The following is a 22,578-nucleotide window of genomic DNA, read 5'->3' on the forward strand; positions in this document are numbered from 1 at the left end:
ATAAAGTGAACGATGAATTTCCATTCCATATCGACAGAACACGTTTCTCCTGCCTTTGAACTTCTTTACGGTGCGTCGCCTTGAAATATCCCCTATATTTCATGGCGATGCACCGTAAAGAATTGCAAAGACAGGCTGAAACTACAAATAGAAAAAATAAACAAATAAGTATATTCTACTTTATTTTCTCAATCTTTTCACTCCTCCAAAAACAAAACTTTTCTTAACCATATTTATTGTAGAAAATTCAAACACAGTAAAGGGTTGTGTATTCGTTACAAGATCGCATTTAATATAACATATTTAACACATGTACAAGCAGACATGTTGCACAAGGTCGTGTGTTTCTCGGGCTATTTATGTCTTCTTTACACTAAATCCGTTGGATGTGTACTGATTGGTACTTTAGCCTTGGAGAACATGATTTATTAATTAGTTAAAATTGGCTTTGAACTAGCTTTCAGTAACTGCGAATACTCTTATATCTATGATTTGTGTCTATTGTTTTTATATTTATTTTAGCTGTTTTAGTGACTCTTACCGATCGTTTGAGTTAAGCCAATTGCAACTGATTTTTACAGTTTGTTCTGCTGTTACACCACTGTCCAAGGTTAGGGGTAGGATTGTGCGCTCACAAACATGTTTAACCCCGCCACATTCTTTCAATGCCTGTCCCAATCCTTGAGCTTGGAAATAATGTAAAATTCTTACTTCTAAGTCCGAACTTTCTTGTAACGAACGCCACATTGGCCAAGCACGCCTTAAATTTTCTGTATAAACTGACCACCAAAATTGTCCGTCCAAAATGAATTCGATGAGTAGTACCTTATCTAATTCAGATATTGCAAACCGTTATGGTAAACCTAGGGCCGTAAAGAAATGGAATGCGTATTATCTAGTTTCCCTGTTTTTACCTGTAAAACGAATCGCGCAAATGTTATAAAAAATCTGTGCTCAAATGTAATAATTTTAACGCGCAAATGTAATGGTAATGGGGGCAAAATATTAACATTATTGTTTAATTTCCCTGAAGATTATAATATTTTGCTACTGTAATGCCAAAATCCAAAAGATTTATCATTCATTCTGATTATTATTAGCATCTTGTCTTAAAACCTATACCTATCTTATATTAATTTCATACAAATTTGACTTCTTACTTATTTTATCCCTTTTCTTCATGAAAAACCAATCTGAAGAACCAACTCCTCTTAATAGACACTTGTTATTGCTCTTATTCTCTCGGTTGATTAACAAGAACACAGACGCATGCTTAGACTAGTAATCGAAAACCTTAACTGTTTCTTGATTAGCCCGAGTGATTTATCATTCGAGGTAAAATGTGGTTGTATTTATGGCCATTACCAAAGTCAACAACTGAAAGCATTTAGAAACGCAACAAGTTTGACTTTCCAAACATTACAATTTTTGAAATAGTCAGCACCATAAATGTAACTATGCAATTGAGAATGTCAGCGTTTAAATAGGAAGCTCAGGTTCCTGAACATTTTTTAACTTAAAAAAATGGACAAAAATGACTTAATGGATTAGCACTGATGGACGTGCATTATGATTGATTGGTTGTTGCTTTCTTAGTGTCCAATCGCACACATTTCATGCATGTTCAGGGCGCGAACAAATTTACAATAGATACAATATGTAGGTGCTATAATAAGGGGTGATCGGGATGAATTTTAGGGGTTGGACTGCCATTGGAAAATAAAATTTAGCCATGCAAAATGCCACATATGGACCCCTCAAAGAGTTGTTGCAAGGGTTCTTATCGTTCAGAGGGCGTAGCACTCTCTAATCGAGGCATCGAATTTAACGTGCCAGTTCTGACCGGACTTTGCTGGGAATTTATACATCCCACACAGTCAAACGGACGCCCCACTTTGATGAGCGTTTTACTGCCGTTAGGGAAAAGAACAAGGGGTGACCATTTTTCTATAAACCAGTCAGCCCTTTTGGTTTGCACTTGCAATATGTTTACATTTAGAATTTCGTGGGCTCGTTTACACTTTTGCTCGCAGGCATCAAAGAAAAATTGAATTTAAATCAATTTTGTAAACCATGAGTTACCATTTGCTTTCTTGCTACCTTCATGACCTTTATTATCAAAGAAAAATGAAACGTTTTGAAAGTTAGTAGTTGTGACACTCCCCTGAAAAATTTATGGGTCCGCCCCTGTCGATGAAACCGGTAAATAATCTCAATAATTTCATCTGAAATAACTTGGAAATTCATATTCTTCAATAAAAAATTGCATTCAGATGTGCGCTGGATAAAACATTTCAATTATGGCTTTGGATGACTGATAATTTCAAGGTTTACTACTCCGACAATATTTACTGATGGTGCAAATTTACAATAAAACACAGAAAACGACGTGCTGCTGTTATTAAGAATACATTAAACAAAAACGGGATTTGTAACGATTTTTGTCAACAAATTGTACAGTGATTAATTATAAAAGAACAACGAACTTGACATATTTGATAAAATGAACGATACAGTATAAGATGAACTTATTTTGTACGATATCGTGTTTATTTGGAGTTCTAGGGAACATTTGAAGGCAGGTGGTAATTTTATGGGTAGTTATTCATTATTGCTTAAAGTATTGCTACGCAAAAAATAATGTAAGAAAAAATATTGAACATTGTTTACCTCATAAAACGTAGAAAATTGCACCATGCCTGATTGTATCAAGCATTTTTATCAAACGTTTTTTTTTACAAAATCTGAAACTCGCAACAACTTTATAATTAATTACTAGATAAACCACCATGTTCATGTACACATTGATATTTACTCACATAAGTTCTAGAATTGTTGTCATCCAAATGTTGTCCTGATTGTCGCTTCGAACGCGTCATCGTCCGGATTCATTTGTATCGGGGTTATACGGGTTGATAGTTAAGCATATCAAGTGAAAGGCACCTTGTCATCGGTACGTCTATACACCACCTAATTAGCCGTCTTATTACACTAATCACATAAAACTGCACTAAGCCCGTGATGGACGTCTTATAAGCACCAAGGTCATTCAGTACGATAAAGTTTTAAATGAAGATTATTTCTTTCAATATTAATTTTGGTGTTAAAATATTCAGAAATAAAAGAATAAAAGAGCTGTTAACATTTTGCATGTCACGTGCCGACTTCTGCGTAATGTTTTCTATTATCACAGTTTTGATTGATTCCAATCAAGCGTGACGATTGATTGGATAATTGATTGGCGTTTAACGCCACTTTATGCACTTTTGTGCTATTTCGTGGCGTTCAGTTTTTATAGATGGTGGGAGCCGGAGTGCCCGGAGAGAACCACTGACCTTCGATAGGAAAACTGACATTCCTATTCAATTAAAATTGAAGTCGAGTCCACCTGTCATGTGCAGGATTCGAATTCACAACCTCAGTGTTGACAAGCTTGACGAATTAATAATCACTGAACCAAGGATGTGAATTAAGGGTTAACTATATAGCCATGAACACTAATTCAGATTCATTTTATTATTCAAGAAATGATATTCAAGGTTGGTTTGAAGATGTAAAGAAATTAAAAAGTTATTAACATTTCTAACGTGGTACACGCTCTTTTTTGTGTAATGTCTGATCACCTTATTAAAAAGAGGCAAAGTATACCAAAGGGACATTTCAAACTCATAAGTCGAAAATAAACTGACAACGCCATGGCTTAAAAGCTTAGGAAAAAGACAAACTTATTAATTGATCCAATCAATCTTGAAGGATTAACATTTAACTAGTAGCTATTTTTCTTTGTATGCTAATTAGTGATAATAACAATACTTCATTCCAAAAGCAAACATATATTGATACTAATTTTATATGCACCAATAATAAGAGTTATTACAAAATATTCTTTTGATTTGCAATATAAAGATATATAACTTATATATGTAATTTGCTATCATTCTAACCAAAATTTATCTAAATATTTCTCGAATTACCAGACATGCAGAAACGACAGACCTACCATTATAACTCAGGATGAGGGTACTTTCAAAATAGGGTGGTTAAGTTGGTGGGTTTTTTTTCAGCCATGTTTTATAATTTTTCTAAATTGCCTGATTCTTACAAAGACTGGCACTTAACACGATTAGAACAACACAATCATATGTACATGTACATCCAACAATGAACAGATCCTTCATGGAACAATATGGCAGGTTTTAAAATATAAACAAATGACAACAGTTACTATATGTGCTGTTTACATTTTTAACTTGGTGTACATTTGGATTACCTCCCTTTGTCATAATTTAGTTTTTATATAGATAGTTGTATTTAAAAAATTAAGAGGTGCAATTGTCTAAAAGGTTATGTTGCATTACTATGTACAAATATATCATTGTCTCGTATGCGCCTATTCCAGTGAACATGTATTCCTTTGGTGTTTTGTCTCGAGTTTATTTTGTTATATATTATTAGTTACATAGTGTGCTAGTGACCTAACACGATATATATGGGGTCAGTAAATTCAATATGGGGTGAGAATATAAGTTTTCCATTTCTCCAACCCTACATCTGTTACCTTTCCCTTAACGATGTCAAAACAGCTTTCACTCCTGTCCAAGTATACAACTTTCTTGATAGTATTTTGAAAAATCACATTTGTCTAAAATTGCCTTCACTTCAAATGACCAGCTATCACTGTGACTATATTTGTTTGTCCCATGAAAATATCTTTTTTGGCATTTGGCTTGCTGGCATTCTTAAAATTCTCAACCATAGTCGTATCATGTTAATTGACGCTTCAGTTGCACATCCAACCAGCACGTTTCTCCTGTAAGATAGCGTAAAAAATGAAAACAACACGTCATAAATTTCATGTGTCCGAAGCGTTTAACATACAGTACAGTGCTCCATTACACAGTCTATCAACAGTATTTGTCTATACCTACCGTCGGTGGTTAACATACAATATAGTACTCCTATATACCGTCTATCAACAGTATCGGTCTATACCTACTGTCGGTGGTTAACATACAATATAGTACTCCTATATTTTTTTTGCTTTTTCTTGCGCAAAACTGATATAGTGTTTAAATATTATCTACAAATGAACGTAGCTTCCTAATATAAACATAAGAAGATGTGGTATGATTGCCAATGAGACAACTCTCCACCAGAAACAAAATGACATAGAAGTTAACAACGAAAGGTCATCGTACGACATTCAACAATAAGCCAAATCCATACCGCATAGTAAGTTATGAAAGACCCCAAAATGACAAATGTAAAACAATTCAAACGAGAAAAACTAACGGCCTGACTTATGTACAAAACAATAAACAAAAACAAATATAAACCAATTCTGCTCTTCACAGAGAAGTTCGTTATTGTCTAAGTACTCTGTTATTCTTGTACATATTATGCTGTTAAACATATTTGTCATTGTAGACATGAGACTTATAGATCGATAGCTGCGTTGATCGTGGTAGTACTTTCCTTTTTCTCAGTATTGGATGTATAATGCTTAGATCTCACATATTTGGGAGAGTTCCATTGTCAAAACATTTTCGAAAAAGTTTCAAAAGCAATACCTTTATCCTCTTGCATTTCAGAATTTCATTTAGAACGTTATCTTTTCCTCTTGCTTTGTTTCACCTTACATTTTGTCTGCTGATTTAAGAGCATCATAAAGTTCCTTTATAGTTATTTCTGTGTTCATATAAGATCAGATTCAGTGGCTGTTCAAGGAGAGACGTAGAATCGTCCCCTCTTTTGATCGCAAAAAATATAGAATATCATGTTTTTCTTGATATATATATATATATATATATATACATTTTAGGATAAAATGGTCCAAAAATTTTTCGCATCGCTTCGCTCGACGTTACATCTTCAATTATCGGGAAAAATGCCCCCTTTTAAAGATCCTGGATCCGCCCCTGAGATTGGTTTCATCAAAATTATGTGGCAATTCATTTTCAGTATGAGTATTTGTGTTTTCTAGTAGTAGCCAGTACTTTGGTACTGTTATGAAAATACGGATATTTTTATTGAAATTTACTTATAAATCATTTTAAATTAAGGAATATCTCTCCCTCATGCAAAGCTCTTCCACGTTTGAATTAGGTTTTGGATCTTCAAATATTTTTAGCTTCGAGCATCACTGAAGAGACTTTAATTGTAGAAGTACGCATCTGGTGCAGTGAAACTGGTACCGTTTATATCATTACTACCACTGATTCGATACCTCTGCTGGTGGACTGTAACTCGTCGAGGGTATCACCAGCCAAGTAGCCAGTACTTCGGTACTGGCATGAAAATACGGATATTTTTTTGATTGAAAATTACTGTTATAAATTTAAGAAATCATTTTAAATTAAGGAATATATCCCCCCTATAGAAAGCTATGATTCATTGTCCAATTTTGGTTATACTTTAGGTCCGTTTGGTTGCTCAGCTCTTCAACGTTTGTATTAGGTTTTGGATCTTCAAATATTTAGGCTTTGAGCATCACTGAAGAGACTTTAATTGTAGAAATACGCATCTGATGCAGTAAAACTGGTACTATTAAAATTATTACTACCTCTGTTGGTGGATTGTTGGTCCCCGATGTATCACCAGTCCATTTGCCAGTACTTTGGTATTATCATAAAAAGACGGATAATGTTTTTATTAAAATTTACTGTTATAAGATTTGAGAAATCATTTTAAATTAAGGAATATATCTCCCTCATGCATAGCTCTGATTCCTTGTCCTGATTTGGCTATACTTTAGGTCCTTTTTGGTTGACCAGCTCTTCAACATTTGTATTAGGTTTTTGATCTTCAAATAAGTTGGCTTCGAGCATCACTGAAGAGACGTTAATTGTCGAAATGCACATCTGGTGTAGTAATATTGGTACCGTTTATATCATTACTACTGTTTATATTACTACTACCACTGGGTCGATACCTCTGCTGGTGGAATTTTAGTCCCCGAGGGTATCATCATCCCAGTAGCCAGTACTTCGGTAATGGCTTGAAAATACGGATACTATTTTGATTGAAATTTACTGTTAAAAATTTTTAGAATTCATTTTGAATTAAGGAATATGTGTCACTCATGCAAAGCTCTGATTCTTTGTCCCTCCGCTTTTGGTTATACTTTAGGTGCTTTTGGTTGATCAGCACTTCAACGTTTGTATTAGGTTTTGCATTTTCAAATATTTTGGCTTCGAGCATCACTGAAGAGACATTAATTGTCGAAATGCGCATCAGGTGCATTAAATTGGTACCGTTTATATTATTGATCTTCCCAATCTTTTAAGAAATTACGAGTATTTTCAAGGAAGGTGTCACTGACTTAATTTGTTTGTATTTTGTCTTAGATAAATCAGAAAACTCCTCTTTCCATTTTCTCAATATATCTGAAGGGTCATGTGACTCCATCATCTAATTTTACACAGTCTATTTTTTTTGTTTTCTGCTGTTTGGTCAAGTTTGTTTATTTCGTTCCAAAATTTCTTGTGTAATATAGTCTCTATGACTTGCCTTGTATTCTCGTTCTGCTTGTCTTACCCTTTTATCCTTTTATTCTTGCCTGCTTTCTTGAAATCGTTATCTGCACAATTATTTTTTCTGGCACTGTCTTTACACTGTAAAAATAGAAAGTCATTGTTCCTTACATTTTGCCCTAGTTCTGAAAGTTCATTATTCCAGCAGTGTTTCCTTTTACCAGTGTTTCCTTTTACACCTGCTATTCTTTGTTCTGCTTAATTTTGTTGTTTTTACTCTATAAGTTAGTTTTTCATTCATTTCATCAATAACCAAGTTTATAAAATTTTCATATATGCTATCAACCTCTTCTTGACTGTTTTGAACAAGCTCAATTTTTTCAACATATCTAAAAATTGCTTTGGCTGATTCAATTGCAAACATGTCTATAGGAATGGTATTCGTAATATATATTTACAGTTTGGCAATGTGTTTTTACCAAGTTTACAATTTGATTTTGTCCTTGGTTCACTTAACGAGTCATATATAGCTGAAACACTGCGTTTACATTTCAGTACTGAATACTGGTTGTGTTGCGGAACCAATATAAAATTTCTATTTTTCAACACAGTTCGACACTAAATATAAAAATAAGAAGATGTGGTATGATTGCCAGTGAGACAACTTGCCACTAGAGACCAAATGACGTAGAAGATAATAACTATAGGTCACCGTACGATCGTCATCAATGAGCAAAACCAATACCGCATAGTCAGTTATAAAAGGCCCCGAAATGATAAATGTAAAACAATTCAAACGAGAATACTAACGGCCTGATTTTTTTTCAGATTTTCAAATTCAAATAAACACTGTTTCAAAATCATACTTTTGTTTATATGAAAAAAACGGCACAATAATGTAATAAACAACTGATCTGCCACGTGATGTGACGCATGTTAATTTTCTTTGCTCTGATCATATCGACCATTCAAGCTGACGTCTTTGAGTCCGATAAAAATTCTAGCAAGAAATTACCATACCTGTTGGCATTATTGTCAATGACACATCTTTTTTGGATGTCTACTACATCTATAAGTGGGTTATACTTTTGTTTAACTCCTATCTTTCTGTTCAAATCACTCATAAATACCGTTGGATTCTTATCATCATAAGATAAATATGCATGAGAACGAAGCATATCATAAAATTCTTGAGCTACGTCCATCCTGCTTGAGTGAGATATGCAAAACAAACGTTTGTATAATACTTCTTGTCACTTTTAGCAGTAAATATCAACCACAAAATGCCCTTGAAGGAACGGTCCAAGATTGCAGTGTCATGATAAACAATCAAAAGTTCATTTTTAGCAAAATTCCGACGCCCAGGACCCTTACAGAGCTTTGCCTGACATGTTTTGTCTTTTATGACCATAACCCCAAATCCTGGTTTATGGATACCAATGTAATCCTTCTAATGTATTTCACACAAACCAAAAATATCAGAGTCTAAATTTTCAATTTTCTCTTTCCTAAAATGTTTACTGCCAAATTTATTTCCTTACCCTCCATTTAAATTGCACAAATTAATGTGTATTATCGGACTGTTGCTATCATGCTGGGATGGTAATTTGAGCTACAGTTGTGATACGATATGACTAAAACAGAGAGGGAACAAAACAAAGCTAAACTAAATGAATCTAAAGAGAAAACGGAAAATGACAAATCGGGGAAATACCACCTCATAGTTTTCTAACAAACAGTGTACGTGGAATTGTGATTTATTTTAAACTTCAAGCATCGAGATAGATATTAAGCATGAATTTAAGGAATATGTTTGCTTAAAGATAAACCTATTGAATAATGATAAACTATTAATTGGTTGTTTTTATAAGAGTCCATCTTCTTCTGAAGAACAACACAAGGCATTCAATGACTTACTTTTGAAAATTTGCAAACTAGATGATTCAGATTCACATGTGCTTTTGACAGGCGATTTCAGTTTTCCTGACATAAACTGGGAAACATGGTCTGCTAAAGATAGCATTAGTACTAACTTTTTAGAATGTATACGTGACTGTTATTATCAACAGATGGTAGATAAACCAACACGATACAGTATAAACCAACTTGTATTAGTTAATGATAAGAATTTTGTCCACAATAGTGATCATAATATTTTGGATTTTAACATTAAATGTTATCTTACATATGAAAACTCGAAAAGTGTTAAGTTTTACTATTAAGGCTAATTACGAAAAGTTAAAGGAACATATGAATGTTAACTGGGAAGCATAACTAGCCGATAAAGAAACAGAAAATACGATAAGCACGTTTATGGATAAGTTGACTGATGCTATGAATTTAAATATACCTAAGAAACATATTTCAAAGAAGAAATTTAAAACACCTCTTAGTGCTGAATCTAGACTATCAATAAGGAAAAAACTTAAAGCATGGGAAAAAAATAGAAATAACAGAGATAACGAAAGCTACCGGGAGTACACTAAAGCTCGAAATAAGGCAAAAGCAACGGTTTCTAAAGAAAGAAAAAATCGGGAGAAGTCAATAGCAGAGTCTCCGAAAACAAACTGTAAAAACTCTTGGTCATACGTTAATGCAAAGCGGACATTTAAAAGTGGCGTATCAGAACTTCATGTAAAAAGGGCTGGTCAAAACTTCGTTGCATGCACAGATATAGAAAAAGCTGAGTTATTGGCAGAATTTTTCACTACTAGTAGTGTTTTTACTGTAGAAAACGATAATGATGACACATTTATTGAAAATATTCCATATGTTGAAGAATATAGTAATGAAAATTTTAAAAACAAAGAAATCAACAAACTACTGAAAAAATTGAATTCGTCGAAATCAACAGGACCAGACCAGGTACATCCGAAAGTATTGTTTGATCTAGCTGATATAATAGAGACCCCACTATGTTTGATTTTCAATAGCTCATTTAAAACAGGTACTGTACCAAAAGATTGGAAAATTGGCCAAATTACAGCTCTCTTTAAGAAAGGTGACAAGAAACTAGCTTCAAATTATAGACCTGTTAGCCTGACTAGTATTATCTGCAAACTGATTGAAAAACTTATAAGAAAAAAAATCGTAGACCATATGAACCGTTATAATTTATTTAGCGAGAGACAATTTGGTTTCATTGGAGGAAGATCAACATCATTACAATTACTTAAAATCCTAGATCACTGGACCAGTATTTTAGACAGTGGTGGAACAATTGATGCAGTTTATACTGATCTTATGAAGGCGTTTGACAAACATGTACGACTTATTAACAAACTTAGATCATATGACATTAGTTTACAGACATGTAATTGGATCCAGAACTTCCTGAGCGGCCGCCAACAAAGAGTACAAATCAATGGATTTTTTTTCAAAATGGCATGATGTTACCAGTGGTATTCCACAAGGATCCGTTTCAGTTTTGAACCGATCCTGTTTGTTATCTTTATAAACGATTTGCCGTCTTGTGTAGAGTCTGATGTATTCATGTTTGCAGACGACACTAAACTATATAGATCTATAAACAGCGAAATTGACAACACCATAATGCAAAATGACATAGATTGTATGTTCAAATGGTGCGAAAAATGGCTATTACGCTTCCACCCGGACAAATGCAAAGTATTACCAATTTCGACTAAAACCGCTACTGGGCAAGAGAGAAAATATAAAATGTCTACATACGATGGATCTGAAATCACACTAAAACAGTTCAATCAGAGAAAGATGTAGTAGTAACTATAGATTCCAAACTGAAATTCGATAAACATAATATACAGACACAAGTCAACAAACCAAACCAACTAGTTGGAATTATTAGAAGAACTTTTAAATATTTAGATTATAAAAGCTTTTGTCTACTATTTAAGGCATTAGCTCGTCCTCATCTTGAATATGCTAGTAGTGTATGGAACCCGTACAAAAAGAATGACACAAGACAATTGAAAACGTCAAACGTAGAGCAACAAAAATGTAACCCAACCTCAAAGACCTGTCAAATGAAGCACGATTGAAAACTCTGAAAATTCCTACATTGAAATTTTGAAGGCTAAGAGGCGACATGATAGAGACATACAAAACAACAACAGGAGTATATGTCTCAGGAGGAGTAACAGAAGGTTTATTTACTCGTAACACAAGCTAGACAACAAGAGGCGACTAGATGAAATTGGTTAAAAACAGAAACAGACTAGACTTAAGGAAATACTACATTACTAACCGAGTAGTGGACGTGTGGAAAAGCCTACCAGACATCGTAGTGACTGCAAAGAACGTTAAGACTTTTGAACATCGTCTAGACAAACATGGGAAAGAACACCCAATGATATATAACTTTAACACTGAATATCTATATAACACCGGAAGTAGCACAAGTGCAGTTAGTGATGATGAAACAGAGCCAAATATAGAGGAGCAAACTGACCTGGGTTTGGAAACACTTAGGTAGACTTAGGTAGGCAGTTGTGATTATCAGTTTCGCCGGTGTTTGGAATTTGGTCAGGGACACTCGCAACTCGATCCTTCCTTATCTTCAGTGACGGAACAGTTTTTTATTAAATTACATAGATGTGCCTCAGTTTGTTTTTCATGCTTAGTTTTATCTATTTCTATATATATGTGCGATAATCTTTTATTATGGCTCAACTTGTTTTGTTTACCAACAATTTGCACCTGTCCTCACCATTCCAGGAGTAAACAGCAGTGACTAGATAGGTTGTTTACGGACCAAACTTATTCAAGGATGAACACCTTTTCTATATCGGAATCTAGTTCAATTTCTCTAAGGATTTTTTCTACATATTATGTTCTGATATAAATTAGGTCTTCTGTGGTCTGTATATCACTTGCCTTCATATTCTTGAATATCAATTTATTGTGTACACGGATTTTTATTTGGGTGATTGTTTACAATAGACTCAACTTGGTCTACTAGACTGTTAATTGTTTTCAGTTGTTCGTAAGTGACCTTATATTTTTTTTACAATCTCTTGTCTTACCTCGTTTATTTTCTTTTTGAATTACTGATGAATATAGTCTATTTTTTCAAGTTTTTCTAAAGAAGATGCGATTTTTCACAACGGTTTGGAACAAAGCCTGGTCATTTTTAGTTGATTCGGGAGGACTTCATATCGACTAAGACAGTGTATAGATCATGCAGATTGGCTTTTGTTATTGTAAGATCTGCCATGTTCTCAATGTGTTTTTTTATGTTTGGTTTTCTCGACGGGGAGTTTCGGAGAGCCTGATAATGACACACGGAGACGCCTCTGGTGGGTTCGTTTTTGCTTATTTCGATGTGTTATCATTATACCAGTTTTCCAGTTAAAAGTTACTAATATCTTCTGTTTGGTAGCTGATTGTCTATATACATTTTATATATGTCTTAGTCATTCTTATATTCTTATCAAATGTTCTCGGACAGCACAAACTAATCGCCATGAGCCTTATTCTCAATCTATAAATATAAGAATGTTCATAAAATACAATATTCATGTAGTTGATGATACAAAGTACGAGCGGAGAATGATATATCTAATGAACACAATTTGTGAGCAATTTAATTCTAAGTTTTTCTGCTGATTTCAATTTCATATTTCTGACAGATAACAATTGGATTAGTGTGTATATTTCATTTATTTTAAGACTTTCAAGTATAAAGTGACATTCATCTTCAATAGAGCTAGCGTTACAGTCTGTACATAATCTATTATTCTTATCAACATGCTTAAATTAGGAACTGATATAAGATATTCATAAATGTATGATTTGTGTAAACAGTTTACACTCTATCTAAATAAAAGTGCAAATCATGTCTACTATAATTATTTCTATAGAATGACAATGAGAAAAGGGCTGTCGATCTTTTTGTCGAAGTGTTTGTTTATGCTTTATGAAATTTAATGAAAGATTTATGGAGATAACAGAAAAAAACAATGGCCTATACTAACAGACGTAATATGTTTCTTATTTTTATTCTTTCCAATTTATTGTTTCTAAATTTCATGCAAATTCATTTTAGAAAAAAATTTCAATTAAAAACTTATAAAATGTGCCGTCTTGAACCCAATATCACGACAGACTTGGCATTGGTTGTTGTATTTTGATCATATTGATACCATGTGGCAACAATTAGGGAGAAGGACATGCCATAACTTGATGTAAAACGTCATTCCTGATATTCTTAGGTATACATAAATCATCATGTTTGTTTTAACGGGATATATTGTAATAATATCAAATATTTTTCAAAATATTGTAATAAATAATCATGGATTCGTAAACTTCTTGATCAAACTTATGATTAAACTTATGTTATAAAATAAAACGACAAATACGTCTTGCATTATTCGTGATTGTTCGAATAAATTGTCCTTTTTATATTGGATTCTGTACTAAAACTCCTGTTGGAGAATATGTGTTTTTTTATGTGTGACATGTATTTTTTTTAATCAATTAAATGAAATTATTGTAAATCAATGAAAAGATATTATTTTTATATCCATGAATTGATATTAATTGAAACCTGCATGGAAGTTTAGCGGCTGAGATTGGATTTTTGAAAAGCTTAAATTTGACAAAAAAGTGCTATTTGGGATAAATATTCAATACGTTGTATCAGTGTATGTTGCTTTCTTCTGATCGAATCAATCGGGATGAAATGAAAACGATTAAAGAGTAATCCTTTCTTTGGATTATAAAAGTTGCTTTAGGGTCAAAAGTAGTAGGAACAGAGCAGTAGAAAATCCTATCGCTACCGAGTTTCAGCCTGATTACATATCGTATAGGTAAATTAAGTCGTAATGGTGACCGTCAAACTATGTGGTGTCGATTTCAGTTACTAGTATTGATTGATTGATTGATTTGTGTTTAATTCTACATTCAACACTATAGTACTATTTAGTGGCGGTCAGTTTTTATTGATCGAGGCAGCCGGGGTGCCTTGAGAGAACCAGCGACCTTCGATAGAAAACTGACAATCCTAGTCAATTAAGATTGAAGTCGGACACACCTGCCACGTGCGGGATTCGAACTCACCTCAGTGGTGACATGCTAGTGATACCGTAGTTTGACTACTTAGACAACTCGGCCACCGAGGCACCTCAGTTACTAGTTATCTTCCTGATAACATGTTAGAGTGGTTTTTTTATGTCAGGACACACTCCAGTTAATGATGTCTGTAAAATATGACCATATATGAGCGTAACATATCAATTGAAATATTTAAACACCATACGACAGGCCAGTGGGTATGCTTCAGCTTTGAGAAAGAAGGGAATCCGACAATGATAAGCTGAAATCATCACGTTTATCATATTTTCTAGTTTGAAGGCAACAATCAGTGTCAATATCATGGAAAATATCATGATTCGAAGCTTACCGTCTGTTTCGTTAGTATCCTTCTAAATTTAAAGTTCATTAGGATATATGAGATGCATGCACTCACTGAAATACAAGTAATTGATTGACAGGAAATAATCCATATAATATGAAAATGATATCCAGGAACTTGGCAAGATTCATATCCTTTTTGTACTTGAGAAAGATTTGTATGTTTGTATGATTTCTGCTTCACATCAGTACACAATTTCGGACAGTAGGGTGTTACAATATGAATCAAAAGAAATGCTGACTGTTTGTTGAAATTTCAAGATTCTTGTCAGCCCCGCCTGCTTCAAGAAACCATATAGGTTTTTTTTTCTAAAGAAGATTCCATTATTACGAATTCTGCTTTGATTTCGTTATTGAAAACCGAGTTTTTGAAAGAAAAAAAGTTCGTAGCAATGTCGAAGAGCATTTTAAATCTATAGGAAAAAATGAAATGTTTGCACAAATCGACAAGACTATTTAATATTTTTTTATCAATCTGTTTGCGACTACAGTTTTTAAATGAAATTGATATTCGAAAATTATGCAGTATGACAATACTTTAACGGCTTCCTTTAAAAGTGTATATTAAGAATCTTTTACTTGTTACGGTAAAGTAATTTTCACGTTGACAATTCTTGATTTCTATCGAATAAGTAGTCGTAATCATTACATATGAAAATATCTTTCTTTTTTATTTATACAATTTTTTTTATTATTTTTTAATTGTTACGATAAAGCAATTCTCACGTTGACAAATATTAACAATCGAAACAGAACTAATTAAAAAAAAAAACGATAGATACCAACGGGACATTCATACAATAAGTCGAAAATAATCTAAAAACGCCATGACAAAAAAAACCCCAAAAGACCAAAAGAAAAACAGCAGTATACAAAACACAACATAAAAAACTAAAGACTGAGCAACACGACCCTCACAAAAAACCTGGGAAGATCTCGGGTGCTCCGGAAAGGTAAGCAGATCCTGCTCAATATGTTGCACCCGTCGTGTTGCTCATGTAAGTAAATACTTTCATTAAAAGTTTGAAAATTAAAATTCTAGGAAGTAGTCGTAGTATTTCTATTTCTTTTCTCTTTTGTTTTTATTAAAATATATCGTTGTCTAAAAATCATGGTACGATTATTACATTTGAAAATGTCTTTTTTTTTCAATTTTTACTATTTGATGATTTTGTAAATGACATAAAGCTCACAGTTTTGTCTATATACACTCACCGCTATACGTATTCAAGCTATATTTTACTATTATATGAATTCAGTCAATTCGCTTTACAAATGATAAATATAAATCAATTGTTTTAAAAACAATTGTTAAACGGTCTTTCCCCTCCGAAACATGATTGGTTGGTTGGTTGGTTGGTTGGTCGATTGATTGATTGATTGATTGATTGCTTGGTTGATTGATTGATTGATTGATTGATTGACAGTTTGCATGACACTCTCTCTATGCGAGGCTTCGGACTTGACGTTCATATTCTGACGAGGCTGCGTACTTGTATATCCAGCACTCCCAAAATGACAGCTTCAGGATTTCCTAATAAATAAAAATCCTAACAGCTTCTTTTTTTTCTAATTTTCTCTATTTGCTACGAGAACTGATACTTCATGGTTTCTTTTATGTGTTGTGTGTACATTTTGTTTCAACTTGTAGGAAGAAAAAAAATGAGTATTTGTCTTGGAAGTTTCACTTTCCATATTTGGATATGGATCTCGAATGTTTTATTCTAATTTTAGGTCCGCGCGCGTGATGATGTTTTGAAGTCACGTGACGCTCGAATATATATGTCTGGAGTTAGAATATTAATTTCTTTTCAGGGGAGACCGTTGAACAGAGCACATGTGTATTGATCGGAGAAACACCATCACTATTGGTTTTATTATTTACAGGTCATTGATGACGGATCATGCATGCATCTTACGTACACATGTTTACGGGAGCACAGATTTGTATTTTAATGCATGATTAAAACATTTGATTGTAGGATTTCAGCAATATTTACGATTTTTCTACGTCATTGAATTTTATTTCTCAATCAAGCGGACCGCGTCTAACGGGAACATGAATTGCAGCCGATTTTTGCAGGAATGAATTTCTATTTAAGAAGTTTGTACATCAGAAGGATTGCATTTTTACAGTCAAATGTACAGGACTGAACTTCAAGGCGAAACGGGATTCCTCAAAGTAGAAGGAAAAAAAAAAAAAAAAAAAGGGAGGGAGGGGAGGGGGGAGGTAAGTGGAGGATGGTGGACCTTGGTTGATAAATTAAGATAAGATGCATGTATACATCATGATAGCTGCAAAGTTTGAGGCTATAATTAGTTCATTTTGTTCATTTTACTATTTCATTGGCATGGAACCCCTAAAACAATGACGCGTACCATTTTGACAAAAACTTTCCAGTTATATCATGTCGCGACTAACATTTTGGTCAATTTTTTTTTATACGGCTTACGGTTTACGTGTTACAAAAACATAACGACAAATTAATTTGGTAAGGGCAGATAACTCCTTTAAGATCTCACTTGATCGCTTCGATCCAAATTAGGCAAAAATTCCTGAGGATGTAACAAACAATTTAGAAAAAGAATCTTGTCGATATCTTTTTTTGTTACGAAGGAGATGCACACAGATGATAAACAGTGAATAGGGAGATAACTCTTGCAAAGAAAATGATTCGGCTTAGCAGGGTGAAATTTAAAAGCGCATAAACTATACAATACAATATGAGAAATATCTAAGCGACATATTGCGAAACAAAAATTTCAAAAGTTGGCGGAAAAAAAAAATAATAATAATAATAATCAGAACAAATACAATAGGTCTTTCCACAGAAAAGTGGAAAGACCTAATTATATTTCTACACCTGGGTGGTTACATATTTTTTCAAATTAACACAGACAAAAGTTACCCGGAAGAAAACATATTGAATGATTTTAGTTAAAGCGTATGGTAGATTCCTTCAATTGGTTGTGTCAATTCATATAGCAAAGAGTTGGTTTTGAAAGACATTTAAAATGAAATAGTGTACCATTTATTGTGACTGTGGACGGATAAATTTTTGACATCAGAATCAATTTAAGTCAAAAAAACAAAGTGATTGTGTGATCTGTTTTTTTTTTCATTTGTGCGTGTAATATTGTGTAATTATAACGTTATAGTTACATATATCTGTATCAAACATATTTATTAGGATGTATTACTATAGATATCAAATAGTACAAGGTTTTATCATGTTACTTTCTTTAGTATATGCTCAAGAATGTAACATAACAGTTTATGAACATTTATCAGAACAAGCGAAGATAGCAGACTGTAGTAGAAGAGGTTTTAACGAAGTTCCACAGACACTTCCACATGATATCGCCGTTCTCGATCTTAGGGGAAACAAACTTCGTGTTATCAGTAATTTTTCTTTTGAGAATTATAGTTTATTACACAATTTATCGTTGGCTGAAAACAAACTTCACATTATTGAGGAACAAGCATTCTATGGATTAAGCCGATTGAAGTATTTGAATATGTCTGACAACAATTTGAACCTGAGATATGTGTATACTCCAGAAATACTTTTGCCGTTGCAAAATCTGACTAATCTAGACATACGGCGGAATATTCAGAATCAACCGAATGCGGATTTATACCATTATCCTGATCAAGCCTTTGCCGTTTTGAAAAAGCTAGAATACTTAGCAATAGATGTGGCTCCAAATCCATATTTTGGAATAGGATTTCAAGGGCTGAAAAACCTGAAATCATTAACTTTTGAATTCTGTTTTTTAAAATATCTACGAGGATATACATTCGAAAACTTTTCTTCGAATCTAGACGAATTGAAACTGACTAGATGTCATTTAAATTTTTTGGAAGTGGAAAATAATGCTCTTTTCCCTTTTCCTAATATTACCAAGATACATTTTGAAGAATCATGCATGCATCTTAAACAGGCTCTGAACATGCTGTCACCATATGATGGCAAGACTATTGAAATAATGAATCTTCGGGGTCTCAACTGTCCCGTCTTCAATGATAATGAATATCCATTTGCGTTAACTATCACAAAAGACATGATGAAATATTTGAAAACTGTTTGTGTAGAAACTTTAGATTTATCCGACAACGGGATTGTTGATTTTGATAAAAACTCGCTATTGTCATTTGATCGACCAGAGTGTTTAAAACATTTATATTTAAAGGGAAACCGGTTTGCGTTTGCTAATGGAAGACAAATGGACGAGTTAAAAACATTTTTTAACAAATCTGTTGCATTGAAAACATTTGACTATTCTTTTATTCCCGTTCGATATAAGCTATTTGCGAATGATTTTCATCATTACGCACAAGATAATCATTTTTCTAACAATATAATATATTTACCACGTTCTTTAGAAAAATTAGTGTTGGGTAATGTACTCTGCTATGATATTCCTAGATTATTCTTTATACGTCGAGGAAGCGATTTGACTTACCTCGATGTGTCGTTTAGTCATACAAACAATGCTGTAATTTTTGAAGGAAATGCTACATACAAAACTGAAACTTTGGTCTTAGATGGTCATTACCACATAACATTGTACACAATAGAGCTAGTTAATTTCATTAATGTAAAAACTCTATCGTGGAGAAGTGCTAGGTTGTTTTATATTATGAATGCTCGTTCAGATGACATGTTTCTTAAAAGATTTATAGCACTTTTTAGAAAATTTCAATATCTCGAATATTTTGATATGTCAGATAATAATCTTTATATTTTACCAGAAAATTTGTTTATTAATATGTATCATCTATCAGGATTATCTTTGTCTAGCAATTTATTTCAGTCCATTCCAAAGGAGATCATTTCTCAAAATAATATTAAGTCCCTAGACCTTGGTAATAACTTATTACCAACAGTGGATTATGAAACACGTGTTTGGGCGGATTCAATGAATCAAAAACATGGTTTACATTTTTTTCTTAATGGCAATGCATTTGAATGTAATTGTGATAATTTGGATTTCATCGAGTGGATACAAGAAACCAAAGTAAATCTAGACAACAGATCATACAAATGTACACTTTTGAACGGAACAGTCATAACCGTAATCGAAGCATATGAAAACATGCATGATTTGTTTTCCCACTGTAGAAATTCAATATGGTTGATGGTCTCTTCCACTTTGTTAGGAACAAGTTGTATTGTGGCTGTGGTACTTCTATTATACAGTAAACGATGGAGCATAGCTATATTTTTTTACCGCATATTTCGAAAAATTGTTGAAAAGAAATATGGTAAAAAATACACATATGACGTTTTCGTTTCATATGGAGGGGATTGCATACCTTGGATAAAACAATACTTCATTCCAAAACTAGAAGACGAATGGAAACTTAAAATATGCGTAAAAGATCGCGACTTTTACGGCGGCGAGTCATTTTATGATGCAGAGGCAGATAGCATAGAAAACAGTAGACATGTTATATTTTTACTTACTCCAATATTTAAAGACTCGCGAGACTGTCTTTTTGAAATTGATAGAGTGAAACATGAAATAAGTATGCAGAACATTGAAAATATTATAGTCATATCTAAAGACATCACTTTAAAAGATATTCCTGAAGGACTTACTCATATTTGGAACTATGTTTTATTTATCCAGTGGCCAGAAGACTGTAATGATCATGACTTTACATGGTTAAAATTGAGAAAGTGGATTTCCGGTGATTATCTTTATCAGAATGAATGAAACGAAATTAATGCAGTGCAAACACCAGGTGTCTTCTAATAAGAAAATAACACTTTATAAAGTTTATGCGTCTGAATCGATTTTCTGATTTAACGTTTACCGGGAACGCTCAAAGCCACAAATCTTAAAGCAAATGATGTATAAATATCGAAACTCGTGAAGAGTGTAATTAACCAAATCCATCTCCATCTAATTTCAATATTGTCTGTGGGAGTTAGAACCTCAGCTATCACAATGATTCAGCTTTGCACCGGTCACAGTACATTTCCCAATCTTTCTCCTAATGTGTTGACTATGAAAATTTTTGTTGAATTCTTAAAAAATGTCCGACGAAATTTTTATAACATATCTATGTTGATTTAACGTTATGAAGTCTGTCTGAATCACTGTTATCAAGAGACAGAGATTGATTTATGTTATAAATATGTCTGGTTTACATATAAAAAATGACAACCCTCTTTTGAAAATACCAAAATAAACAATTGTTTAATTTATCAATAAAATTAACAAAAAATTGAAAGTATTGAAAATTCTAACATTTCTGCAATTGCAGAGGTCACATAATTTCTCTTCTTCTTTTGTCATCGATAAGTTGGAACAAAATTTATTTAATTTTTATTGTCCCATCACACCAAACCAGTTCATTAAAATCAAAACGTTTAAATAAACACATTCCGTGTACGCAACAGGTGTGTCTTGAATCACCTTCATCAAGGTCGCTCGTAGCAAAAACAACGCTGAATCAATGAAGCCAAACGTGCGTAAAATGAAGAACTAAAGACCATGATAGACACACACAAATACAACTCGCCTTGTTTATAAAAAGGCAATTATATTTGTATCAATGTAATAAACTTAAAGCCCGTGCATGTTTAAAAGAACCTTTAGTTGGTGATTAATAATGAAGTTTGAATTGCAAAAATAAACGCGTGCGATTGATAAAATTAAGTGAAGATGTTTAAATAAACATTTCTTATATTTGATCAAGTTAGCGCCTGTTTATCTTGTGTTCGTTTAGTCAGTATAGTAAACGATTGTTTTCAAACAGATGTAAAACGATTACAGCGCACTTGAGAGAAAGACGGTTTTAGCTGTTACGCTTAATATTTGTCTACTTTATTAACTACATTTTCGTTCAAAATTTACCTCTAATTTTGTATTTAATACATGTATATATATAAAACCACTTTACTTTGACGAATATTTAACTTTGGCTGTAATACCATCAATTTCCATATAATTGAACTGATGTTTTTTTTTTTTTTAATCAATGGCTCTTTTATGTGTTGTAAATAATTTATTATACGATTATTGCTTTACAAAAAAAAATGTATTTAACAATTAAAAACTAAAACATTCCAAATTGTTTGCAATCTGTTTAGGAAGAACACCGCCATAAACAAGGGCATCATGAAGCTGAGCATCCCCTCGCAACAAAAAACTTTTTGTGACCTTGACATATTGTATACCAGATGAAAGTTTGTTGGGAAACACAGGCTCTACGATGTCCATAAGAGTGTTATGTACGAACGGACATACGGCCCAGTTATAATATCCCCCGCAATTTTGTAGGTTGTTTTTTACCTAATCGTTTATCAAAGGTGAGTAATTAATAAGAAAAGAAAACACTTTACGAAAGCAAAGTTAAAAACAAAACTGCATCTACCAAAAAATTACAATTTCCAGAGCAACAAAATGATAATGACGATAAAGGGACAAATGCCATATCATCTAGTCTACAATTATTGGACGGATATGTCAACTTTTGAAAGTGTTCAAATCAAGAACAGTTCCGATGGTGGATAACTTACGTCAAACTACAAATATTTCATACATATTAAGGACAATATCATGGTAGTCGACAAATAAATAATATGCAATCCATAATAGATCACACTACCGATTTCGAAAGCTACGAAGAGCATGAATACCAAAATTTTAGTGACAAAATATAGAAAATTAGCATATATTTAATTTTTGAAAAAGA

At 33.0% G+C, this 22,578-nt stretch overlaps 1 protein-coding gene across 1 annotated transcript; it reads left to right on the forward strand.

Annotated features, from left to right (window-relative positions):
• Positions 1-17,845: 17,845 nt before the first annotated feature.
• Positions 17,846-21,852, forward strand: LOC127734837 (toll-like receptor 4). Its single transcript, XM_052244867.1, has one exon. It carries the CDS (start codon positions 18,060-18,062, stop codon positions 20,589-20,591), a length of 2,532 nt encoding a protein of 843 aa, XP_052100827.1. The 5' UTR covers positions 17,846-18,059; the 3' UTR covers positions 20,592-21,852.
• The last annotated feature ends 726 nt before the right edge of the window (positions 21,853-22,578 follow it).

The sequence above is a fragment of the Mytilus californianus genome, unplaced genomic scaffold, assembly GCF_021869535.1.
Source record: "Mytilus californianus isolate M0D057914Y unplaced genomic scaffold, xbMytCali1.0.p SCAF_3, whole genome shotgun sequence".
In the NCBI taxonomy this organism is placed as follows: Eukaryota; Metazoa; Mollusca; class Bivalvia; order Mytilida; family Mytilidae; genus Mytilus; species Mytilus californianus.

What these genes read in the sequence shown, in the direction of transcription:
- LOC127734837 (XM_052244867.1), top strand. Translation starts at nt 18,060, where the DNA reads ATGTATTACTATAGATATCAAATAGTACAAGGTTTTATCATGTTACTT.